Source organism: Vombatus ursinus, unplaced genomic scaffold (genome assembly GCF_900497805.2).
Source record: "Vombatus ursinus unplaced genomic scaffold, bare-nosed wombat genome assembly UNPS02006779.1, whole genome shotgun sequence".
NCBI lineage: Eukaryota > Metazoa > Chordata > Mammalia > Diprotodontia > Vombatidae > Vombatus > Vombatus ursinus.
The window spans coordinates 12,105,625-12,133,482 of NW_020946557.1; the positions used below are offsets into that span (position 1 = coordinate 12,105,625).

General features: G+C 36.1%; 1 protein-coding gene across 1 annotated transcript; it reads left to right on the forward strand.

Moving 5' to 3' along the window:
- The first annotated feature begins 5,069 nt into the window (after nt 1-5,069).
- Nucleotides 5,070-23,268, forward strand: GJA1 (gap junction protein alpha 1). Its single transcript, XM_027848658.1, has 2 exons — nt 5,070-5,276; nt 20,331-23,268. The coding sequence occupies exon 2, from the start codon at nt 20,347-20,349 to the stop codon at nt 21,493-21,495; it is 1,149 nt and encodes a 382-aa protein (XP_027704459.1). The 5' UTR covers nt 5,070-5,276; nt 20,331-20,346; the 3' UTR covers nt 21,496-23,268.
- Nucleotides 23,269-27,858: the final 4,590 nt, after the last annotated feature.

Consider the following 27,858-nt stretch of genomic DNA (forward strand, 5'->3'; position numbering starts at 1 on the left):
TTTCTTTCTTTCTTTCTTTCTTTCTTTCTTTCTTTCTTTCTTTTCTTTCTTTCTTCTTTTCTTTCTCTCTCTCTCTTTCTTTTTCATTCTTTATAACAAGGGGGCTGTGTAGGTAGAACAGAAGATAGGGATATATGAAAAATTGAAATTATGTAAAAACAAAAGTTATGAATAAAAATTAAAAGAAAAAACATAAAAAACAAAAATCATTTATTATTCTCCTTACGTTTCTTATGCTAGTTTTATTATGGCAAAAAAGTAGGGATATGTGTCAGACAGCATTAGAAACATTAACCCAGACTGTCATCTCCCAGGTTCACAGTTGTTGAAAAAGAGTTGTAGCATGTAAGATAGAAAGTGATGGGAATGCCTTTCATTTGTGAATGAAGTAGGGGTAGCTAACATCCAGCTCACCTTAGGTAATAGGCGACCTCAGATTAAATTATATCATTGCTTTTCAAGTTGGCTTTACCAGTCTTTTATTCTTTTCACTAAACTGAGCTTGGGAAATTTACTTGCAGTATATTTTAATGTTAGAGGATACATCACCTTACTGAAGTATTTTCAAACTACACAGCATTATTTGGCCCACTGGCTTATTTTCCCCACTCTTTCTATATTATTTTTCTGCATGGAATTTAAAGATAAGGCAATGTGGAAACATGACTCTATCAGTGAAGAAGATTAACTTCTCAATATGGTATAAACCAAAGGAGGAAAATCAGTGGAACCAGTGTCCAAGTTAAGACACAACTTCTCACACCAATGTGTACTGGTATATTTCATTCTGAAACTGTAATTTGCTCTTCCACAGTAATTTGCTGTATATTTTTCAAGCTAAGTATTAAAACCAAGCAACAGAATGATTTAAAGCGGGAAGACTGACCCAAGTGGATGAGAAAGATTGCCTTACTTAGGGAAGGAACCAATGATTCTTGTTTCCTTGCTTCTTTCAGAGCAAGGTTAAAACCGGCAAAGTAAATCTACTGAATGATCTGGCCCTTTTCAATTCTTTTTCCTTCAAAATCATATTTATTTGGTAGCTTTTGTTTACATATCAACTTCATTTTTGTATGTGTTCCATTCTCTTATCCTATCAACAAGTTATCTATCCCTTGTCCTAGAGGGGGGGAAAACAGGCCAGGAAAACTAATCAATATTACGATCTGATCTGACAGTAGTATATTCAAAGTTGCAGATTGAGAACTATAGAGAGCTGCATTTTCTTTTTTCTTCTCCTGTACAAACTTGGTTGTTAAAATTACCTAGTATTAAGGTTTGTTTGTTTGAGGTAATTGTGTTCTTTCCATTTACATTATTATAGTGTCATATGCACACATATGTGGGTATGTGTTTATACATATATACACACATATGTATACACATATATGTTCTGTTTACTCTGTATCAGTTTATTTAAGTTTTTTTTTTCAGGTTTCTTTGAACTCTTCATATTCATTTTTAAGGTGCAGTAATATTCAATTGCATTCACATATTGCAGTTTGCTTAGCCATTCCCTAAACAATGGCACTTTTCATTTCTTCTGCCCAAATAATCTCCAGATCACTTATCTGGATTAACATTATTTAACAAGAAATCATCCAGTGTGCTACAACAATTATTGTTAATGAAACAACATGGGTTAATTCTGAGAGTAACCTATTTCATTTAATGAACTTTTTGTTTTTTCAAGCTTTATGAAAGCATTCTACATTTCAATGCATAGTTTCAGGATGTACTGAAAAAAAATCTCTCCTGTTTAATTCATGCCTGTATTCTACCTTGTTATTGAAGAATGATTGTATCATTTGGCAGTTGGGAAAAAGTCATTTAAGAGAACCTGTGAATTCAAAAACGCAGGAATAGATATTTTGGATTAATTGTTCAAATTTTAATCTAAATGTTTCATAAATCTTTCCAACTGAAAAAAAAAAGTCCCAAGCTGTAGTAGTATAATTCTTAAAAATGGAATCAATTATTAAAATTTTAAAATAATTGCATCATTCAGGTTCTATTTAGAGAAGCAAAATATCAGTAGAGGAGAATAACCCAAATCCCATCATTTCAACTTGGGTAGACCATTTCTGTTGTGTTATTGTTGTTCCATTAGGGCTGTTTATAGAAAAAGAGCTGATTTTTGGTGTTATCAGCAACAGTGCACAAACTTTCATCCAATCATTCTAAGTAAGGACAGAGAAGAATACCTATAAACTTCTCATCTCATATTATCAGTGATCACAGGCAAACCATTTCAGAGCAAGGAAAGAAAATCAAGTAGATTTAATAATGTAGGCTAATTTAGGATCCTAAATTTAGAACTTATAGGTGTTTTAGAAGTTCTTACTCCCTCATTTTATATATAAGGAAACTAAGGGTCAAAGAAGTTAAGAGACTTGCCCATGGTCACACAGCCAGTGTCAAAGGTAGCATTAGAGCTCAGGTCTTCCTGATTCCAGGTTCAGCATTCCATCTATCTCACTGATTTCCATGAAGTGGGGTCTACTCTGTGACTTACACCACCAGCTTATATTCTCATCAACAATCCATATCAGTTTGACTTTAGTCCTATTTCTCTTTGTTCATAAAGATAACAGGTCAAAATGTATTACATTATTTATAAGTGAATTACATCCTTAAATATAGACCCATCTATTTGTAGTGAAGACAGCCTTGTTTTAATGATACTGGTATTGAGTAGTTAGTCATAGTATCTCCTTTACTATAATCAATTTGAAATTGAAACTTTGGGATCTATGAGTTGGTGAATACCTGTAATAATTCTATCTGATGGAATGGAAAAAATCTGATTGTTAATCAAACTGGATAAAGAAAAATTCAACTGTTAAGAAAGAAATAGTAAGGTACTTTTTATAATGAATATAATAAGAAAAAAATATTAAAGTCTTTTGAATACTAGGACATTTATCTTACTACAGTCTTGCTTTTTGTTCCTGAAAATAAGTAAAACATTTCCTTAAGAAAAGGGCTAGGTAAAAATGAAATAAACAATAATAGAATATTGTTTATAGATTTCCAAGGATGGATTCTTCAAAGCTGTACTACAAGTTTTCATGTACACACTAGCTTTTTTTCTTAGTTACAGGGAAAACAAGTTTAATTACGACTTTTGATGAAGCAAGTGAAAAGAGATGGATTTTATTATATAAATATGGCAGATTGTATCTAATGGTATAGGAGTTGAAATATTTAGGACCTGAAGAGTTTCATTGCATTTGATGTATTTGAAGACTGTATCTAGTTAGTCATTATGGGGGTTGTACCTTGAAAGTTTAACTAGTATAGAGTTCCATGAAGAACTGAATGGTTAGGTGGTATTCAAACTGATTTTAAGACAACAACAGCCAGGAACCTTTTTAAATTTAAGCAACTGGTTAATCTGCATAGTAATCAATTGTTTATCAACCAGTTTGACTAAATGCAATTGGTTATCTTCAAACCAATTTCTGTTTGTAGACAATAAAATGTTCTTTTACTCACTCCAATGCATTTTTTCTTTCACAATGTTGCATGAAGAGCACAATTAGAATGAGGATAAAGTAATATCTTAACAGAAAAGGACTTATAAGTTCCACAAGATATTTATGAATCCATTCAGTGAAAGTAAAGCAATTTTCATCTTTGGTGAAAGGTTACTTCTTTCAAAATATTTGTCTCATTTCTCTCTGGTAAAAGAGTTTTGGGAAATGAAGAAGAAACTCTCTAGCATTAGATGAGCTCACATTGCTAAGAGATAATGGGCCAAAGAGTGCAGTGAGCACTATCTCCCACCTATGCTATCCAGGTAGCATCATGGAAACATATTTATGGGGAGCTGTCCAACCACAGAGGACTTCTGGGGCAGCTGGGAAGCCCACAAAGGAACTGCTCACACCAGGAGTGAGAGCATCCAACAAAATAACTCTATATGACTCAGGTAATTATAAAGACTGATGCAGAGTCTTGAATAGTTACTGTCATGAAAACATTAAAGCGACTCATGAAAATTATGTGCAAAGCTCAACTGTCATTGGGCAAAAGGTTCTTCTGTGATTTTTAGAGAGGGAGTTGGTCTCAGGGATGGTCTAATGGATTTGGATGTGAGCCAAAGCTAACCTGACCTTAACCCAACTGGCAATATTAGCACTACAAGCCTGTATTCAATAACATAACCTAATATTTTTTCTTGCTAAATGCTGCTATTTCATTAAATATCTTGCATTAATGTGGGTGTTGTTTCATTAAAGGGTGCTGAGATTATATTATAGAACTACAGCTCCCCCACCGAGACTTGTGCAGATAAGGATTTCACAGTCAGCTGATTTCGAAAAGCTTCCTAAATAAACATACCTTGGCTTTTTGGTTGGCTTCTGAAGGAAATGGCAAAAATCCAGGATGGGCAAATGGGAAAAAAAAAAGTTAAGACAGATGTGTTTATTTTGGAAACTTCAAGGTATCCCCCACTTTCATGTTACTTGTCAGTATCCAAGAGAAGGGAAGTGTTGCATTTAAAGAAGTTACTCCCGCCACCTTTAGCTTTCCCATTACTTAGTCTCGGGAATTCTGTCTCCATTTAAAAAGAAAAAAAAAAAACAACAAAAAACAGAATTGGTATCTATTAATAGTTGTCTATCTATCTATCGACATATTTCACAATCACTCCCCTGTGTTCCAGGAAAAGGCTGTATTTTCTTTTTCTTTCTTTCTTTCTTTTTCTTTTTCTTTTCTTTTCTTTTTTTTTCCTTTTTTTAACATAGCAGCTATTGTCTTTTACTTTTTCGAGCTTCCGGTGAAAAGGGAGATCCATCAACAACCTTGCTGAGACTCATAGTTCAGAGGAACGAGTCTAACTGTACTTTTCTTTTGCTCCAATTTTTAGTGGCGGGACCCTTTCAAGTTCGTCTGTTTCTTACCAGTCCACTTTACCCTCGCATCTCCGCCCCCCTCTACTCCCAGTTTGCTGTTGCTCCAGGCTCCTCTTTGGCCGCTCCTACCCTCTCGCCCCTCCCTTTTCTCGTGCTAACTCCTCCTCCAAAGTTTAGTCAGTGGCTTGAAACTTTTAAAAAGCTCTCTGTGCTCCAAGTTACAAAAAGGCTTTTACGAGGTATCAGCACTTTTCTTTCATTAGAGGGAAGGAGGGAGGAAAGGACAAAACGGCAGCAGACTTTTAAACTTTAAATAGACAGGTCTGAGCGCCTGAACTGGCTTTTCCATTTTATTTCAGCCTCCAAAGAGTTCAATCATTTGCTTGGGCTGCATCACTCCTTTTAAGCAAAAGAGTAAGTTTTAAAGAAAAAAAAACTTTACCTATTATCTTCTTTCTCTTTAAGTAAAACTTTTCTAAAGTTTGTTAAGTGCTTGAAAATTTCGTATTTAAGTGAAGAACTGCAAATAGTATGGTGAATAGAATGAACTTCCTTTGTTTTGTTTTGTTTTTTTAAATCAAGACTTTCGAATATCCTGGTTTTCTTTTGAGAGTTTAAAAAGTTTTGTCAGTTAATGATGCAACAGGTAAAATGTTGTCCAGAACTCTCTGCTTGGAATCTGGAAAGTGGTAACTGATTTTTGCGGGGTTTCAGAATATGCATATATGTATACACATATATGTAATAGCACAGTACTGTTCTATAAAGTTTAATTTTACTTTGGTTCTTAAAATAATTTAGGTGTGTTACAGTTGGAGGGAAATGGGGGAGGGAGGGTGCGCACTAACAGCATCTTCAAAATTAGAGCTTTGCCTCTCCTGCTTCCTATCTGTTTTCTTCACGTTGTACTTTCATATGGAAATCTTGATTGCTTTATAATAGCCTGTACCACGCTAGCTTCTTAATTAGGCGCGTTAAGATATTGCTAACCCTGATCCGGTGACTTGCACGTGGTCTCTCTGTGAAATTGTCTCCTTTTTTAAAAACCGGATGGAAAGACCCCAGACGGATAGATGAAATGTGGAGATTAAAAAAAAAAAATAACTTTGAATAAGGTTGTTCTGTGTTTCCAACTCCTATGAGAACTCTCCTATTGAGGGAAGGTTTGAAGAGAAAGCCTCCTGTACTTTCCTACCACGTTGGCAATTTGCGGGAACCGAGGTCCTTTCAGTGGTTGGTGGGTGTTTGCTGATTATCTCAACAACGGGAAGAATCATCTCCTTCTTGTGCCAATCAGTAGTATCCATAAGTTGTCTCCAGAGCTAGGGGAGAGAATAGGGAAAGTGTAATTCTTAACCAGCGTCTTAACAAAGATGCCTTTTCTTAAACCTGAAGCAGATTCCATGACGCTAGAGGGGTTTCCCCATTGTTATTGTTGCCTGAGTTCTTGCCAGTAATCGAAGATTCAGCCAATGTTGTCAAAGGGGGTTCAATTAAAATATATTCTTTCATTGACATAACACATGTTCTGTTACTCAGAAATGCAAAAATGCCAGTCTGCTCAGTGAGGATTTTTCCTCTTCTGCTTTAATCCCCAGTCTAAAGCAATTAGTTTAACTCCTTGAAGTAGGTCCTGCTATATGTAGTAAAAAGACTGAAAAACAAACAAAGAAAAAAAGCATTTTCTCCCCGCAGCTTCCATGTTTGAAAGGGGAACATTAAACACAAAGTGTATGAGAGAGAAAGAAAAAGAAAACTCTTGTGAGTAGTGACTTGTGTCTCAGACTCCTGTGTGTGGCGGGGATCAGATAGAGGCAACGGGAGTTCTGCCATCTTAACATCTGGACTGCTTACCACACTACAGAACTCCTGAAGATTTGGATTTTGAAATGTTTACTGAATTGTTGCCCTCAGAGTCTTCCACAGTAAAAGTGCTTCTGCTGACCCATGTCTACTCACAAAAAAATGGGTAGTAGGTATGCAGAGGACAAAGTTTGAAATACTGATAGAGAAGAAAACAATAGATTTGCTTAAACTTGTCACTCTCTGTTTAGATAGGCATACGCAGAGTCCTTTCTTCTCTCAAACATGCAGGACATGGAGGTACCCTTATAGCTTTAGAAATCAGTACAGGTTGGTACTATGATAAAACATGCCTAAATAGCTTTTATCTTGAAGGAACTTTTATGAACACGTCTGAGATTGAGGTGAGTGGGAGGCATTGCTTTAATTTTTAAGTGAAGAAACAGGTATTACTGAGAGAAGGAGAAAATGTATTCTGCTCAAGTCCATCCCAACCCTCTCCTGGGATAATTAGATTGTACTACCTCCTTAGCTGTGGTTATTTAATTAAAAATTGACTGATTTCACATTTGCCCAGCTCTGCACTAGGTGAATTTTACAACCTTATCTTGCTCTAATTGTCTCTCTCCCACCAAGTACCTCTTGTATCTATAAGTACATATATATGTATATTTCTTTGTTTAAATCCCAGTTTGTTGGGGGTGAGGGTATAGAGTGATGGTAGGAGACATTTATCTGTACCTTAGAAGTTTGAATAACAAATGCAAGCTTCTAGTTTGAGAATGATCTTATCTATTTTGAACCAAGTCTTTAATGATCGAAAAGATAAATATTGGTTTATTAAGCATTTGAGTTGACCTAATTTGTGATTTATTTAATGCTCGAGATTTGTTGAGGCAAAATTCCTATGTAATAGAGAATTCCCCCTATTCCCCAAAACCACATTTCATTTAATCACTCCCTAAAAAAGACAACAAAGACTACAGGATAATTTGAACTAGAATATATTAAAGACCATAGACTTAGAACTAGGAGGGATCTTAGAGTTCACTTAGTCCAACTGTTTCATTTTACAAGTGAAAAAAACCAGGAGGCAACTAAAGGTGGAGTGACATGTCCCAGATCATAGCGAGTGTAAATGGCAGAGCCAGGATTTGAACTGGGGCCTTCTACTACTCTTTCAGATAGGACACACTTAGAAGCTAAGAAGAAATTCCTTAGTTTAGCCTGAAGGGAGGATTATTTTCTTTAATCAACTTTTTAAGCTTGCCATGGCACATACTAGGCACTGTGCTAGAAAATTCTAGCTCTCTAGGAGCTTACTGAGAGAGAGAGAGACAGAGACAGAGAGACGACACACACAGACACGTACAGAGACAGAGAAAGTGAGAGACAGAAACAGAAAGACAGAGAGACAGAGTGAGAGAGAAAGAGAGAGAGACAGAGACAAAGAGACAGAGAGACAGAGAAAGTGAGAGACAGAGACAGACAGATTGAGAAAGAGAGACAGACAGACAGAAACAAAGACAGAGAGAATGTATAAATTCTTAGGGAGAAATCTAAAACATTGTACTAAGGCCATTATATATACACATATTCATAGGTATGTCTAATGAAATAGCAATGTACTGATTATTAAAGTGTGCTATGTTGCCAAATAAGGAACAATTTTGCTTCCTAAATGTGAACATAACCACCTTTTGCTTTTTTGCGGAGCGCGGAGGGAATGGGGAACAAGATATAATGAAAGTGCTTTTTGTATATTTTTAATACTATTTTAAAATGTTTCAGCTTTTCCTGAAACCTTCTGAAGTTTATTGACAAAGTAACCCCTATCTCCTCACTTTTACTTTTCCTCAGATGTTGGGCATCCTTGGGGAAACCCAAGATTCAAAGGGATTGGAGATCTCCAATTATCCCAGAGAGTCTCGTTCTTTCTTCTTGGCTTTTTGAGTTGTTTGGTTGTTCAAATCTGCTTTAAATTCTGGCACAGACATATAGGAATGTGGAGAAGGACCAGAGCTTTTGGCACATTTCATTCCATTGACTAGTTGTAGACCATCCACTGCTATAACATAAAGGTGCTTTATGGGTAGTGTGTTTCTTAGCCTGTGAGGGGGTTGGTAGGAAGGAAAGCAAATTACACACACACACGCACACACACACGTTACTTCTCTCCTCCTCTCTTTTTCTTCTCTATCTTTTGTGGTACTTTTCATGGTTCCATCTGAGCATTAATGCTCATGTATTCAATTAATATCCACATCCCAAATGGATGATAAATCACTATATCAAAAAATCACCTCAAATTCTCCTTTTTTTCCGGTAAATTTGTGATTATTTTCTGAATGAATTATATCATTTTATGAATTCTTTACTTTGCCTCTATAGGATAGGTTGTGCTTGTCTTTTATCTTAAAGATAGAAACAATGTTTGCCTTTCTTTTTATCCCCAATGCCTGGCACGTAGTAATTCCTTAATAAATGCTTCTTGTGATTTTCATTAAACCTATTGTATGAAGAATGAAGATTATGAAAGATCTTTACCCATTTGCCCTGTTCTTCATTTTTAAACTTTCTTAGATTTTTAAAACATTTCTGACAAAAATGAAACCTGTGAAATACTCCTGTCAAAATGTTAACCAACACAACACAAAAGGGGTATTTGTTTTCAGTAGATTGTGTTGACAAAGTGTGAACTGACTATTGGATGACATTTCCTGTGCAATTTAGATATTTTCATGGTCCTCCAAATAGGATCACAGGACTGAAGATTTTGTAGTTGGAGGTCATCAAGTTCAGTCTTTTTATAGATGAAGCAACTGAGACTCTGAGAGGTCAAGTGGCTTGCCCCCAGTAATAAAGCCAGTAAGTAGCAAGTTGAGTTGAACTGTTCTTCCTTCTTCTTCTTCTTCTTCTTCTTTTTGCCTACATCCTGTCCAGATACTCGTGGTGCCAGGTATTTCATGGTAATTCATTTACAGAAAACATTGTCTCACCTTTTTGTCTTCTGTATATCTCTAATCAAAAATTTCCTAATATAGCAAGATTATACAGTTAAAGGTATCAAAGGAGTATCTTAAAAAAAGAAAAGAAAAATCTACCACCACAAGAAAAACCCTCTAGTTCAGAGATTCTTAACCATTTTTGTGTCATGAACCCCTTGGCAATCTTATGAAGCCCATGGATCCTTTCTCTGAATAATGTTTTTAAATGCATAAATAAAATCCATAGGGATTACAAATTAAGCCTATTATATTCTTAGTATATATATATATTGGGGGGAGGGCTAGGCAGTGGGGTTAAATGACTTGCCCAGGGTCACACAGCTAGTAAGTTTCGTGTCTGAAGCCAGATTTGAACTCAGTTCTTCCTGACTCCAGGACTGGTGCTCTATGCACTGTCCCACCTAGCTGCCCCTCAAAATATATTTTTTAAAAAGGTCAAGGACCCTAAGTTAAGGACTCTTGCTGAAGTCATATTTTTTTAAATGTTATTTCTTATTTCTCCCTTCCTAAGGAAATGACAGCAAAGTTAGAAAAGAAATATTTAGAAGGTCTATTCTAAAGAAAGAAGAAAATAGATTGTACCTAATTGGCACATTTATGGGAGTGCTATGGGTGTGTCAAGATGTCAAAACAAAGAGTCAATTCAGTGTGGAAAACATCAGTCAAATTAGTGAGAAGCTTAGTATGTTAGAACTAGACGGGATTTAAAAAATCACCTAGGCATAATTTTTCATTTTACAGATGAGGAAACTAAGGCCTATCAAGATTAAATGACTGCTACGAAATGTGCTAGGGCCACGTAGCTAGTTAGTGACAGAACTGGGCCTTGAATCTAGGTCTTCTGACCTGCAGTCAGATGCTCTTTTCACTCCACCAGGCTTGTTATAATACTTTGTAGATGAAACAATTGATTGAATGTTTCAATTTTTTATTTTTTTTTATTTTATTTTTCTGGTTTCATTTTGAAGGAGAGAATCCACTCTTACCTTTTTCTTTTCTTCATAGTTTTGCTCTTTTGGTCATCAGACCAAATAAGAAAATAACTCGGAAGCCACCAGTTTAGGTGATTATCACCAAAGATGCTTTGCTGTATCCTTTCCAAAGGGATGCAGCAAAACCCTTGCTGGAAGCATGGGGCAGTAGATAGTGCATTAGAGGGAGAATGATTACTTGTATATAACCACCATTTAGATCCTGAATCTGCCTGCCCTCTTCATTTTCTTGCTCTCGTTACTATTTCCATTCTCCATCAGGATAACGATAATGGGCTGTGTGTAGGTATAACCTCTATATTTATGTCAAGGTAGGCAGTAATTCTTACCTGTTCCCTTGTTCCCCTGCCCCCTGCTTCCCACAGACATCTAGTGAAACTTTTGTGAAGGTCAGCACCTTCATTTAAGAAGAGGCAGAGGACTAACTCATTTCTAATAAGAGGTTTTTAAGGCAATTCAGCTGCTAAGAGTTAAATGCCATCCACCAAATTGAAACACCTGTAGAAATTTAAAAGCCTATTATATAAGTGGTTAACCAGGATATCAGGAAATGAAAACTCTCATGAGGACATGGATGCCTGGAAAGGGAAAGAGACTTACTGAAATGTCACAGAGTAAGTAGCAGAGCTGAAACTGGAAACCAGGTCCTCTGATTCCAAAGCCAAGACTTTCTACTAAAGCAAGCTGTTTTCACATACAAGTTTAAACAACTGCACCTCATTTTAAAGGTTACGTAGGCGACTGTGACCACATTTCAAAACTGTGAGTACACACACAATAAAAAGATGAAAAAATTATAAGATGAATTTGTCAATATGATACAGGATGTGACAGATTTCTGATGATACGAATGCTCCAGATCTGGAGTTAACTTGAAGACAATGTCCCTATAGCATGGATAATAACATCACTTCTTTCTTAATTGTTCTTTCAACCTGTAATAATATTAATGTCAAACTTCATAGGAATTCAAAGTAACTGGTGAAACTCTACTGATCCAAATCTTTAAAATCATAAAGTTGGTTGATAAAGTCAAGAAGCTCTTTATTGAAAAGCTTGGTTACAGTTGAGTCCCATCATTGGCTCAAGTATGGATGTATGCAATATATGCTTTTGAAACAGTTTTTTATTAGGTACTTTGATTCAATTCATAGGATCATAGGTTTTGAGATAAAGGGGACCTGAGATGTTATCTAATCAAAACTCTTCCCTTTTCAGATGAGAAAAACAAGACCCAGAGACTGTAACTTGTACAAAGGCACACAGTGGAGCTAGGATTTGAGCCCAGGTTTCCTCATGCTGATTCTAGCAAACTTTCAACTTTACTATGCTGTCCTCCCACATGCAATTCAATAGGCAGTGATGGTCCTAGCCTCAAGAAACTGACATTCTACTAGGGATGTGGAGATGTGAATATATAAGTATTAAAGTAGATAGTGATTGAGAAGGAGAAGCTCAGGTGTGAGTGTGTGCATATGTATGTGTGTGTGTATGTGTGTGTATATGTATGTGTATATATATATATATTATATATACACATACATATATACACACATATATTTTCAAGAATCTCAGACTCCTTCCTCTGTGTAGCTTTGCCTTACCCCAATTTGCTGAGGAGTTGAGTGAAAGCTACACAAAGGAGGGAGCCTGAGATTCTTGAAAAAATAATGGACAGTGCATTCTCAAATGCAAAAAACATGGCTTATCAGGCTTTGTATTATAAAAATCTCTTCTATTGAAATGGGTTCCAGTGTACTTGAAGATCACCTTGTTATTATGGTTGAGTCCCTAAGTTCGGGGCAATTTCTATTATCCTGATACCTATTGATGACTGGACGCCAGATCCCAAGGAGGATAGTGTAAACAGAAGGAAACATTTTTTTTTTCCCACCATCTTCTAATTTGGTGTTGTTGTAGTTGTTGTTCATTCCTTTTGGCCATGTCTGACTCTTCATGATCTCATTTGGGGTTTTCTTGGCAGAGATGCTGGAGTGATTTGCCATTTCCTTTTCCAGCTCATTTTACAGATGAGGAACTGAAGCAAACAGGGTGAAGTGACTTGCCCAGGGTCACGTAGCTAGTAAGTGTCTAAGGCCAGATTTTAACTCAGGAAGATGTCTTCCTGACTACAAGCCTGGAACTCTAGTCACTGTGCCACCTGGCTGTCTCTCATTTTCTAATATAACTCAGTTAATAAGTGTATTTGTGTGTGTATTTGTGTGTAGAATTATGAATAGTAGAAAAAAAGAAAATATTTGAGTTATTTTCTAAATGTATTTTAAGTGTAGAGACATGGCCTGCAGTCTTTTAAGCATTGCCTTTTAGAAACAATTTGATTTGGGATCAGGGAATTATGACATTTAAATAAGAGATTTGGTGATATGATTTTTAGTTCTTTCATAGCAAATGTCCTTGTACTATAAGCCTTTTGTGTGTGTACTATAAGCACAGATGATCTTCCCTTGCTTTTCCTGATAAACCCATTCTGCAATCGAGGAATCTAACTTCAGGAAATTTTTCTTCCTATTTTACCACATTCAATTGTTAACTGTTTCAAATAATAAAAAGGCTAAGAAGTTAGAATTAGAAGAGGCCTTAAGAGAAAGAAAAAAAAAGTAATGGGTTTGTTTTCCTTGGAATTTTATTAAGTCCCATCACATCCCATGCCTCCTCCCTGCAACTTGACCCAGAGAGGTGAAAATGACTTAAGAGCATAGATTTAGAACTAGAAAGGATCTCAGAGACAATCTAGTCTACCGTCCTCTCCACACACACACCTCTTATTGTTTTACAGCTGAGAAAACTGAGACACAAAGAGGTGACGTAACTTGCCCAATGTCACACAGTTTGAACCCAAATCCTCAGACTCCAGAGCCCAAATGCTTTTCACTCTGCCATGCTGTAGGGTGATATTGCCAATTAGTGGCAGAGTGGGACCTAGAGCTCCTAGCTCCCAATCAATGCTCTTAACCATTATATCAAACTTATCTATCTATCTTAAGTGTTTACCTCTTATATTGACAAAATTATCAATTGACAGAATGTTTTAGACACAAATGAGCCTATGTTGATCTATTTTCATCCTAGAAGGCAGTGCTTTAACCACCTCCCCCAATTCATGATTGCTTTGACAGCTAGCTTAAACTGTATTTTTAATGAGAAACTATCTGACTGAAATTAGAATTTTTTTTTTAATTTGACTGAATAAAGTAACACTCACTACTGACATCAGAAGGCTCAGATTCCGGCATTGGCATTGGCTCTGCCTGAGGTTATTGGCTCAAAAATGTAAGTCCAGAAGCCTGATTTGTCTTTTAAGCTGGTCTCTGGCAAAGAGGCAGGCAAAATAATTTCAGATTCAAGCTTTGTTTTCAAGATGTTTGTATTCTTAACAAAACCACTTAGAATTCTTGTGACTTGACAGAGGAGAAGAGAGGCTGATGTAGAAGGGGAAAGTGGAACACCTGAAAGAAAGAGCTTCACTATCAAAATATGGAGAGTATAGTTGCTTTGGGAAGAAAGAACTTCACTTTCAAAATATGGAGTACAGAACTTTGGGAATGCTGTTCTCTTTTCCTGCAAACCTTTCTACCACTTGACCCCTTTTGGACCTTTCCTTGCTCTTTACGAGGATCCTGAATATGCTCAGTGAAAAAACCCTTGGGATCATAGTTTATCTGCTTTGGGATTTGCTTCTGTCTTTCAGGGGCCAAAGAAAGTACAATTTTGGCCTTGGGGCTTTTGGTTTCTATATTTTTTATGGGGTACCTTTTATGACTGTGAAAGGTAACCTAACAAATGTGTACCAAAATAATTCATTTAGCTCTAGTAATTGAACATTTGGCTCCTACAAAAAGTTTGCTTACACCAGTTAATTCCAGTATCCATTCAACAAATATAGCCCTGGCTTAGGAGCTAGAAATCAAAAAATCACATTCCCATCTCTGCTACTGACTTCCTGTATAATTAAGAATCATCATCCTTTCTGTGCTTTGGTCACTCTGTGTAAAATAGAGATTTTATCTGTCACCTACTGGTGACTGAATGAGATATGGTCCATAAATGGACTTTAATACATAATAATTTTAAGGTTTAAATATTTTTTTCAACAAAGGCTTAGAGTAAGGAAGATGCCATCAGGTGGACAAACTTTTAACATGATTAATCTATGTAAGCAGGGAAAAGTGACTGATGATAGAAAGATGCAGTATTTAGGAGTGAATTTTGCTGATTTTGTTCTCTTTACTGGTGAGTCACATGGATTAATGTCCATTGCCTTCAAATTTTCTGATGGTCTCTTAGATAGTGATAATGATGGGTGTGTGCATGTTGCAGGAAACTAGGTGATCAACCTGATAAATAAGATCTCACTACTAACTTAAATTATTCCTCTGATGAATGTGCATAACTCATTAAATTCAAGTAGAAGTTATTTGGGTGCAAAACCATTATTTTGTACATTTTGTTTGTTGATACAACCTTAAGGAAATTGCTAGCCGAAGAATTACCCACCAATGAGCTCATTTCTCCTGGCACTATTGGGACTTTTGTAGAATGTCAGAGCTAAATTGAAAAGAGCATTTAAAATGTGACACTATGTGTGTTCTTCCATACTTGACCAATGTGAACAAATGATTCCATGTGATCCATGATTATTTAAAAGCCCCTCTAGATTTTTCATTTGATGTAATCTCTGTTGCTATTTGCCATAAGCAGTTTTGAAAACTTATTAGACTTTGAAAAATGATATAAAACATTGTCTAGCTACAATTATTACTCATAAACTTCCTAATCATGTGCAAAATCTGTCAAATTCTTTTTTCATTGAATGATTATGGTGTGATATATAGAAGCATTTGGTAATCATTCAAAGTTTACAAATATACCCCATTGGATGTTTTCCTGCAATTTTGAAGTCAATCATCCAAGACTGCTATTTTTCTGAGCAAAAGCAGATGGTACTGACAAAAAATTGCAAATCTTTGGGAATAGAATTAGGGCCAATTTACACATCATCACATGGAAACTCACTGCTGTCTACTGACAAAGGTCCAAAAATCCTTTTCTGTTCGTATGAACCTAGTCGATTGTGTTTCTTAATTATAACCTAGTATTTTCTCTTCAATAGATAATTGGTTTTTTCCCCCTACAACATCTATCCATGAAGACTGAGTTTTTTCTCCTTGACTTCCTTTCTCCCCTTGACTACTTAACCTTCCATGTCTTTCATCACAACCTTCTTGACCTTCTTTTCTCAGATAAGACTATCTATCCACTGTCCTCTTTGTTTGCCTGCAACTTTCAGTGCTGTCCTAAATCCGTTTCACTGTCCAAACTTCCTCTCTTCTCAGAATCAAACAGACCTAAATGTGACCATGGAACTAAAAGAATTAAAGTACGCTCTTATATATGAGGAGCTTTGACCCATTCTCTCTTATTCTAGTTTCTTTTTTTGGTGATAGCCTGCAGGCTTTTTAGTACAGACTGCCTTTTGAAGAACTGACTATAAATGGTAAGTAGAAGATCTGTCATAGCTACACACAGCAACTTCCTTGTTCTAGCCTCTTCCTTGTTCTATCCAGGAAACCCCAAGTCAAATGCCTATTCTGGGTCGCATGGCACATGTATCCGTAAGGTACAGCTTTTATGTCCCTGAAGAGGGGGAGGGGCATTTGCCACTATAGCCATGGTAGAACAATGGATATCATTACATGAAGAGATGAAGCAAAAAGAATTGAGTTTATTGTTCACTTATAAATAGAAACATATGTTTTATAGACCTTTTGTCAAAATTCTTATGGTTATGAACAAATGTCGAAGTCATCTAATCCCATCTTTAGTTTAGCAGTTTTCCTATAATATACATTTAGAATTTGAAGGGACATTAAAGGTCATCTAGTTGAATTCACTAATTTTATGCACAAGCAAAGAGAAGTTATGTGATTTATCCAAGGTAACACAAATATTAAATTGCAGATTTTAATTTTGATTGAATCCTGTTCCTTTTACCCAGTGGTTTTCTCACTGCTCGTAACCTTTATCACACTGAAGGTAACTTCTTTGAGGATAGTTTTTTTTAATGTGTATCCTCAATATATAGAATATATGAGGTGCTTAGTCTTTGTTGAATTTAAATATTGATACATTAGTAAGACCCTGGAATTGTATTTTGATTCAAAAATATTAGCAGTTTTCCTTTTACAACTTCACCATCTTCTCTCAAATCCTTCATTTATTCCCTTCTATTATTAATTTGACTACACTCTCTACTCCAATCTCTGACCTATTGTATTGCCCTTCTTTCTTTACATTTGCCAAAATAATATTTTCTTTGATCATACCTGAAGCAATTACTTCCTCACTTTCTACCAAACTTTAATCCTCATCTTGTCCATATAGCTCCCTCTTTAAGGATGACAGTGAGTGATCGAAATAGCAAAGGACTGAATGTCCAGAAGTTACTCCTTTGAATTGATTTGCTTAAAACAGCTGTAACAATAATCCTGGTTCTGTGTGCCAAGTAAGGGCAGCCAGAAATTATTCTTCTAGTTCCCACCTCCTTTTCCTCAGTTTTACCTCAGTTCTTGCTTTCTCTAGCTGATAGCTTTTTGTCTGGCAAGGCTGTTGGTGTGTTGGCCTTCTGGAATCTGATTCAGAGGATCATAGATCATAGGTTTAGAACTAGGGGAAGCCTCAGATGTAATCCAGCAAAATCTACTCATTTTAGGAATGAGAAAATCAAAGCTCAGAAAAGTTAAATACCTTGCCAGTGGTCAATAGCTAATTAGTATCAAGTCTTTGTTAGGTCTGATCATCTATCTGCATATTGGTCACATTTACCCTCAGTCCCTGGTGAAGAGAATCTGGGGGGTGAAGCCGGAACCTTTACTATACATTCTCCTCCTCTTTACCCTTCAGTTCAGCCTGTCATCATGCACCCTTTTACCTCCTTCTCCTTACCCTAGACTTGATGGCGATGGTTCAGGAGTGGTTCTTTCTTTATTTTTCCTGCTTCCCAAGTAAGAAAGCTTATCCCTCTCTAGGATTTAAAGCTATCTCCTCCTTGATCTTCAGGCCTTCAGTATCTTCTTCCTCCTTCTGGAGATTTCAATAAATGTGCTAGTAGTCCTTGGTACTCAGTCTCCCTGCCTAAACCCACTCTTGCCTCATGCTCTACTTAAAGCATAGTCATAATGTAACCTCTTATTCTGGCTTTGGTGATTTTTGACTCTGTCTCCAGTTGCCCTAGACTGATATCAGGCTCTGGAACTATAAGACCACAAGATTAGGTCTACCATGGCTCCTTCATTGAGTCAGATTTCCTACTGCTACTCTCAGCATGAAGTTTCTTCCAAACCAACGATGTTCTTCATCTGATCCTTTACTTTTTATTCGAATGATTCTACTCACTCATAATCTAAAGTGGGAGGACCAACTCCCACTCATTAGTGCTGGCCTATGAACACTGGCACTGGATACGTTTTCTTGCCCTCACTTATTATCTCTAACCACTTTTCTGCAGTCAGTAGCTGAATGTGAATCATTTATTCCTCTCTTTCCCCTATACTTTCCCTTTAGGGGAATGGTTTGCTAACATTCAAGGTTAGAAGGAGGAGAAAAGTATTCAACTGATAGTACATATTAACAGACCATACTCCTGTTGTTCCTACCCCTAAAAGCAGGGCCGGCACAACAGATGGTGATGTATTTTATATGTGAGTTCTCTAGAAGAATGTTACGAATCACATCTGTCACAACAAATGTGCTTAAAAATGTTAATTACCCAGAAAGAGAGAGAGAAAAGGCTGAATCTGGTGTTTTTGTGGGAAAATGAATCTGATGTTAATCCTTTTACTACTACTTCTTCCCACTTACATGCTTAAATCACATCTTTTTCCATTTAGTAAAACATGGTGTAGAAGAAGTATATTCTTTTATAGCGGTTATACACAACTATATCAAACTGGAACATTTCATTGGATTTTTCTTCCTTTCTGGTCAAAGAGAAGCCATCTGTACCACATTATTGATACTACTTAGCCAATAAAAGTGAAATAGACGTTAGAATTACTGGGTATATAATTCACAATATGCTTGGAGTTCCCTGGGAAGGCCATAGTGACACGTATGTGTGTATGTATGTATATGTATGCATGTGTGTATGTATATGTATGTGTGTAGATGCATATATACATGTATATGTAGATATACAAGTATGTGTATGTGTTTATAATTTGTGCCTATAAGTAAAATATGCTTTGATAAAAGCAGTCTGGTAGTATGAGAGAAAGAAGCTTTATTTGTAGTCAAGGAATCTAAATTTGATTCCAAGCTCTGCTACTTATCTGAGTAATATTGGCCAAGTACACATCTGTATCTCACTTCCTTCACCTGTTAAGTGAGAGTTACTACTCTTTAAGTCCTATGATCCTATACATTGAGACTCTGAGTTAAGAAATATTTGTCTCTAGGCTAGATACTAATCCATAGAATAATACTGGCTAGCTTTGTACTTAGGCCCTCATAAATCATAACAAATAAACACTACCCTCATTTGTCTAGTTGATAAGATAAATACAGCACAATTTTTTAAGTTGCATGGCAAATGGTAGAACTAGTGATATCTCTCAGTGCAAAAGTATTCTACAGATTAAAAATAGTTAAAACCATATTTATTGTTGTTATACAGTCGTTCCAGTCATGACTGACTTTTCATGACCCCATTTAGGTTTGCCTTGGCAAAGATTCAGGAGTGATTTGTCATTTCCTTCTCTAGCTCATTTTACAGATGAGGAAACTGAGGTAAATAGGGTTAAGTGACTTGCCTAGGGTCACACAGCTAGTAAGTGTCTGAAGCCAGATTTGAACCCTGGTCTTCCTGACTCTAGTCTAGCACTCTATCCATTGTGCTACCAAGCTGCCATAAACAATATTAAATATCTGTTATTTAAGGTAATGCAGTTGATAGAATGCTGGACCTGGAGTTAGGCAGATTTGAGTTCAAATCTAACCTCAAGATACTAGCTGTGTGATCCTGAGCAAGTCATTTAACCTCTCTCTGTTCCAGTTTCCTCATCTGTAAAATGGGGATAATAATAGCACCTACTTCCCAGGGTTGGGATGAGGATAAAATGAGATACCATTTGCCAAGCACTTTGCAAACCTTAAAACATCTTTAGAATGCTAACTATTGTTATTTTTATTTAAATACATTAATTTCAATAAATAAATTGCTATAATTTTTTTTTCAGAGAGGCAGAATGACGTAGTAGATAGTCTTTCCTTGGACTCAGGAAGTCCTGAGTTCAAGACCTTCCTCTGACACCTGCTAGTTATATGGCTATGATTAAGTCACTTAAAATCCCATTGTCTCAGGTAACAAAAACCATAAGTTACAGGTAGTTGATCTGCTTTTATCAGAGGAGTGCTTTCATGCTTTACCTGACTTTAATAAAGCAAGTTTCTTCTTTTAAAAATGTGATATAAGAATATTTTGTACTTTTGGAAGGAAGAATAGTATAAAGATGTGAAATAAATTTTTCTATAGTTTCCATGATCCTTGACTATATTTTAGATATTTTTCCCATCTATAAACTATATAATTCAGGTAGAGTAACTTAACAAATATCATTAATTTTTTGTTGTTTTGTTTTGTTTTTTAGACAGCATCCAGGTAACATGGGGGATTGGAGTGCCTTAGGCAAACTCCTCGACAAAGTTCAAGCCTATTCTACTGCTGGAGGGAAGGTGTGGCTCTCTGTCCTCTTCATTTTTCGAATTTTATTATTGGGAACTGCAGTTGAATCAGCCTGGGGTGATGAACAGTCTGCTTTTCGATGCAATACTCAGCAACCAGGTTGTGAAAATGTATGTTATGACAAGTCCTTTCCAATCTCTCATGTGCGTTTTTGGGTCCTGCAAATTATCTTTGTGTCTGTGCCAACTCTTTTGTATTTGGCTCACGTTTTCTATGTGATGCGTAAAGAAGAGAAACTGAACAAGAAAGAGGAAGAGCTAAAAGTTGCTCAAACTGACGGTGCCAATGTGGATATGCACTTGAAACAAATTGAAATAAAGAAATTCAAATATGGAATTGAAGAACATGGCAAAGTGAAAATGCGCGGAGGGTTGCTTCGTACCTACATTATCAGCATCCTTTTTAAGTCTGTCTTTGAGGTGGCCTTCCTGCTGATTCAATGGTACATCTATGGCTTTAGCTTGAGTGCAGTCTATACTTGCAAGAGGGATCCCTGCCCTCATCAAGTGGATTGCTTCCTCTCCCGTCCCACAGAGAAAACCATCTTCATTATCTTCATGTTGGTTGTGTCTTTGGTATCCCTTGCCTTAAATATCATTGAGCTATTCTATGTGTTCTTTAAGGGTGTCAAGGATCGCGTGAAGGGAAAAAGTGATCCTTACCATGCTACAACTGGCCCACTGAGTCCCAGCAAAGAGTGTGGATCTCCCAAGTATGCTTATTTCAATGGTTGTTCTTCCCCAACTGCTCCATTGTCACCCATGTCTCCTCCAGGGTACAAGCTTGTTACTGGAGATCGCAATAATTCTTCTTGCCGTAACTACAATAAGCAAGCCAGTGAGCAGAACTGGGCCAACTATAGTGCTGAGCAGAATAGAATGGGACAGGCTGGAAGCACCATCTCCAATTCACATGCCCAGCCTTTTGATTTTCCAGATGATAACCAGAATTCAAAAAAACTAGCAGCGGGCCATGAGCTACAACCACTTGCCATTGTGGACCAACGGCCTTCCAGTAGAGCCAGCAGCAGGGCCAGCAGCAGACCTCGGCCTGATGACCTGGAGATCTAATTCTCTATATCAGCAGTATTGGATCAGTAGTGAAAAATGGTGCATTGGGATGCGCATCCTAGGTGTTAATTTTGTTCCAGTGGAGGTGGTACTTAACAGCCTCAGGCAGGAGGCTTGACAAACACAAAGACTTTAAAATAATTGGTTTCTTTTTGGGGAAATGGGAGGGAGGACGAGAGAGGCACACGGTATTTCAAGTAGTTGATTCAGAGAATTTAAATACTAAAGAAAAAAAATGGGAAGAGATTAGCCAGTGCATACATAGGGTCTTTTTTTTTTCTCCCTAGAAAGGTTTTGTATATGTGAGTGTGTTTGTAAAGTGTTGGTTGCTAAATAATTTTCTGTTTAACTAAGAATTCACTTTTGTCAGGATAAAATGCTGCCTGAAAATGATGTTATTTCTTTTGAACAAATTAAAGACGTAGGATTGTCCTTTATTGTTTCCCTATTCAGAACATTCCATTGTTAAAATTTGCACTTTGAAGGTAAGCTTCTTAGGTCTGATCTGCTAGGTTTCAGTGAATTTGGACCAGATAACCTACATCCTTGGAATCAACTAAAATTTCAGATTAGGCCCACCAAAATGATCATTTTCCATATATACTTGCAGATCATTCAGCCAGGTAAAGTTTTTCCATGTTGGACATATATCGGATTTTTTTTTTTTATATCCATTTTTCTTATCACTACCATCACATATAAATCCTCACTTTTCACATCCTTCTGTTCTTATAGACAATCTTAAAGCAGTTTGGCTACCACTTGCAAACTTACGCGTTGGAGTGAGGGAGTCAAACCATGTTTCATTTTGGGAAAATCACGTGTGTCTCTGTGTGTACATGTATGTATGTGTGTGTTAGAGTGCATTTTGATATCCTGTATATTGATCGGTACAGACATATACAGTGTGAAATCACAAGCACAGGCAGAAAAATAATGCACACACAGCGTGCTCCGAATTGAACTTTTCTCATGGATTTTGTGGTGTGGGCCAATATGGTGTTTACATTATATAATTCCTGCTGTGCAAGAAAAGCACACTTTAGTCTTTTTTTTTAAATTCTAAAACACATTTTTTTTTCCATGTATCCTATTATGGATACTTGTTTTGTTAATTTTTTTTTTTTAACGTAGCAGTGACACTATTGAGGGCATGAATGATTTTCTTTTTCTGAATTGTAATCATTGATGCTTGAACAATAGAACCTTTAGTACTGTAAACAAGCTTTAGTCATTAATGTGAGAATCTTAGAAGAAATGCTTAGAGCTGGACTATTATGTGTGCCTACATGAATTTTGCAGTAACTGGTCTTTTTTGGTTTTGCCTTACTCCATGCATGCAACTGAACAGGATTAGCTGTCATTTGCAATCTTTTCTGAGGCTGACAGTTTAATCTCTGGGGGATTTCAGAAATTTTGACTTTGCACTTACATTTTGCTTGGAATTCAACAGGGGCCGGAAGAAGTTTGGAAAAGTAAACAAGAAACTAATTTATTTGAAATATATGCCAGAGAAATCAACCAGTTTCTTCAAATACATTGCTTTTTCTTTTTTAGTTTATCACAGTCAAACAGGGGAAATATTTAGCATAGTTTTCATTTTGTTGCACAACATACATAAAACAGTTTTGTACAATCCAACAGACTAATCTGTTTGACATTCCATGTTAAACTACTGTCATGGTCAGCTTCATTGCATGTATGTAGATCTAGTCCATCAGATTCTATTTTCAGGAGTGTTCTTTAGTCAATAAAGTTTTAATTTAGTATAAACCTTGGCTTCATCATTTTTTTGTGTGTGTGGTTCTTTTTATTTTTATTTATTTATTTTAGCATTTTAGGGCCCCATGTCCACTATATTTTTTCAAGTTGTACATAAAGATCATATTGCCATTTAAATTCTACTTTACATACTCAAATTCTAGGGCATATGTAACCAAAACATGTATTTTATTGGGGCAGCTAGTTGGCACAGTGGATAGAGCACTGGCCCTGAAGTCAGGAGGACCTGAGTTCAAATCCGCACTCAGACTAAATACTTGACATTTACTAGCTGTGTGATCCTGGGCAAGTCACTTAACCCCAATTGCCTTAAAAAAAAAAACCTAACATATTTTATTTAAACTAAAATTTAGTAAGCTATCTTGGTACATGAAAAAGAGTATTTGGATTTAAAGGCATAGGGACTGGCCCTGTGATTTGATGGTGCTGGGAATTCTTAGGGGAGAAAATTCTCTCTACCAGTACAGGATGGCAACTTTTCTGCTGTTTATAATCTTAGAGAGTTGCTGGAACACTAAGAAGTTTAATGTCCTGCCCTGGGTTCCACAGCTAGCACATCAGAAGAAGCCCTTAAGCTCAGGTTTTCACGGTGCAGAGGCAAGGTCTCCATTCACTATGCCATACTTTTCCTCGAATTAAAAAAACAAACAAACAAAGGAACTGAATCAAAAATTTTAAAGGCTTTTAAAAATCACTTTGTTAGATAAAAAAGGCATTTTTAAGATAATTGTATTTTTTTTAAAGTCTTGATCATAGGTTACAGAGGTAGATGGGACATTAGAGACTAGATGCTCCAATCTCCTTTTATAAATGGGAAACTGAGTTGCAGAGTGATTAGGGTCTTGCCCAAAGTAAAGTTAGTGAATGGTAAGGATTCAAACCCAGATTTTCTGACTCCAAATCCAGGACTCTTGAGACATGGTAATTGTTATTTTAAGTGACATTCAGTACTTGACCATTGTAGAAATTTATTCACTTTGGGTTTTGAAACATGGTTTCACTACTTTTTAGATTAGAGAGTCTGAATGATAAGGATACAGGCCTGAATTTATAACGGGACTCTTCTATTTTCAAATTCATGCTTTTCTTGAGTTGGGAAATTTTACTGTCATTCATGATCATGTTTTTTAAAATAAGCTCATATCTTGAGACTAAAAATCTGATCCTTTCCATTGTCTCACAGAAAAATGACATAATGGTATATATTTGTTTCACTCCATTTAGAATTACTAAGATCAATAATAAATATTCCAGACTAGCCTACCAAATACATTCATTTTTTAATGAATTTGTGTTATATATTGAGCACTTCAAGAAACCCTCATGAAATGCACAGTTTGAAGTCACGTGATACCTTTATGAAATGCAAGAGTATGTAATCGTGAAATATGATTGCTTAAGCAGTGTGTCTGGCTAGGTTTACATGGTGATAAATCTGCCCAACTCTTGGACTGGAAGATTATCTTATGAGGGAAAAAATAGAAGAGTCAAGAATGAAAGATATGAATTTGTTATACTAAAAAGTTGTATAGTCTATTTACATCCTATGAAGTTTGAATTCACTTGAGGACCTAGAGGGCCATGTGTGGCCTCAAGGCTGCAGGTTCCCCACCTCTGGTATAGGCCCAATGATGTCAAACTGAAAAATAGCAATAGATCCTTGCAGGCCACAAATTGACTTAGAAACCACAAATTAAAATTACCTATGTCTTATTTTATTTTTATTTGTTTTGTCAAACATTTCCCAGTTACATTTTAATCTGGTTAAGGCCTTACTCAAGAGTTTTGCTGCCACTTACCTCAGTGGGCTATGAGTTTGACATTTCTGGTATAGTCTATCACTGAGACATTTTTTTAACAGTCTTTTTTGAGGCAGACAAAAGAATAAAATTTAAGATTCAAAGATAATATAGCTGAATAGAAATTAACACAAGAAACCAAATCAGAAAATCCATTTTAAATAAAATAATATAAGTTGTAGTTCGCAGATCAATATTTGTAATACATTTTTGAATTTAACTCATTAGGTAGTTACGAAGTACCTACTATGAATCAATTTCAAGTTAATTTTGATTTATTTAAAATAATATTCCCCATGTCCACATCCACATGTAAGAATATAAAATAAAGTTTAAAAAATAAGATTAGAAAACATAGCTACTAAGTTTTAGCCACTCGTCTAATGTCACACAGATAAGCAAGTAGCACAGTCAGGATTTGGAACCCGGTCTTCTGAACCCAGATCTGATATATTGTCTCTCATCCCTCAGCTTCCATGTTAGAAAGTATAATCAATATGGCTCTGTCTATTCAAAATCACTGTGTTGAAAATAACTGATATCTCCGTCCCAAAGGATAAGCTATCTGCTTAAATCAATGTAACACACTTAGTGGAATAAATCTTTACAAAGTATTTTTCCTAGAAGGCTATATCTATAGAATATAAAACAGATAGTTGAGTGAATTCTTGTTGTGAAGACAAAAGGGATTGATCCTGGAGAAGAAAGTGGATTTTGATCAGCATGTTGGGGGAAGCAGAAAGTTTTATTGTTTCTCAATCTGTTCATTGATGTCATAGTGTCATAGCTCCAGAACTGGTAGGGATCTTTGAAATGACCTAGTCTAACTTGCTTATTTTAAAGATAAGCAAATTGGGACCTAGGAAGATCAAGAGATCTTCCCAGCATCAACCAGGAAGCAAGAACCAGTTGATCCCAGTTCAACTCCATATCCATCTGCCAAGTCTCCCCTTGCATAGTTATGTCCTGAGTTTCCCCATTTCCCTTTGCCAATTTTTTGGCCCAGGATGATTGGGAGTAGGGAGGTGGCTGTTAAAACTATAAATGCTGGTAACTATGAAAATAAGTCCTCTGCTTTTATGGCTGGCATGTGTGGATATAACCATGTACAATGAGCCTAGGGATGGAGATGTTTTAACAACGGTACTGCTGAATGCCTGAGGTTGGTGGTGGCAGGACCTCATTTTAAATGCTTAGGACAGAGTTAGGAAGAAACAAACAGAAGCAAGTTCTTCTGGTGTGTCTGGGCAAGTTAAAAATTGGGAAAAGCTAGTCTATTCTGGGCAGAATGATACAGATTCTTTAATCGTCTTTATTTATCTGTTTACACTGGCTATGTTAAAAAAAAAAAACCTGAAAGCCAATTTAGGCTCTGTTAAATGGGTCCAGGTCTAAGGATTGTGAGACATTGGAGGAAGTTGTTCATTTATTCATTCAACAGAAGTTTACAAGCACCTACTATATCCAAAGTACTCTTCTAGGCACAATAAGGACTATTGAATTTTATGGACTTTTTTCTTTTTTACATTTAGAAAATAAATGATTTTCTCAGATTTGTGTAAAATTTTAGAGTTGACAAGCTATGTATTCCACTGTTGCTTGATTTGTGCTGATGTCCTCAGTGGATGATACTATGACTTATCTCATTTCCCTTTGCCAAAAAAAAAGTGTTAAAAAAAAACCTCCCATACGAAAAGGGAATATATTTTTAAAGTTCCCTCCAGTTATTGGATTCTAATTTCATATTTCTTGTCTTATCCATAAGTATTACAAAACTTTTCTTCATTTAAATTCATATTTTTATGTAAGATGCCTACATTTTGTACAATAGTGGCTTTTATATTGCTATTATACCACTTTTCAGAATTTTTCAAAAAAATATGGATTCAAAATTCTCTGAAGTAGTCTGATTACTCTATACATTAGGAGGACCAGTATAGTTATGTGTTTGGAAGAGGTTATTCTCACACTTCCAGATTGCTGTTGCTTCAGCTTCCTAGGCACATTTTTCTTTCCTAGGGTTGTGAAAATCCTATCAAATCTCCTTTAACTTGTTTATTATTTCTACTTTTTGTTCCTTGCCTACATGCTACCTCTCCTGATGGTTTCGCACTTCAAATTCCAACAAACCAGGCCAGCAGCTGTACTTTGTATACAGAAGGAGAAAACAACTGGACTGCTGACTTATTAAAGCTTATTATTATTATCATTATCATTAAATAAGTCTCTGAGTTAGTGAAGAACAAAGGTTATAGAAACATTATTTAAAATACTACTGGCTTTTAAACTGAAATTTCTACCTTTCCTTAATTGATTAGAGCATAGCTAAGGCTTAGCATGTCAGAATTTGCAGCTGGCAACTTTCAGACATTTACCATGGGCATGGAATTAACTACAATCTAAGGAATACTAAAAGAAGTTTAGAAAAGTAAGACAGCTATGTAAAAGAGAAAAATGGTTTGTAGTAGAATCTTATATTACTTTCTCAGTCTCAAATTGTTTGGGAACTTTGTGTCTGAGTACTTAACTGATGTCTCCAGTAATTATAGAATCAGAGTCTTAGCATGGAAAGGGACCAGAAAGGTCATCTAGTCCAACCAATCCAGTGCTTATTTAGATTGTTACCTAAAGAGTGGTTTAAATACCCATATACTTTCCTGTTGAATACAAAAATGGTCCCAACCAGACACCTACCTTTTCCGTTAAAAGTCAGACTTGAAGTTCAAATGCTTATTTTGTTCCAGTGAACTCTCTGCCCCCATTTAATGTGAAACTAAACAGG

Coding starts and splice junctions, on each gene's coding strand:
- GJA1 (XM_027848658.1), top strand. CDS start 20,347: ATGGGGGATTGGAGTGCCTTAGGCAAACTCCTCGACAAAGTTCAAGCC.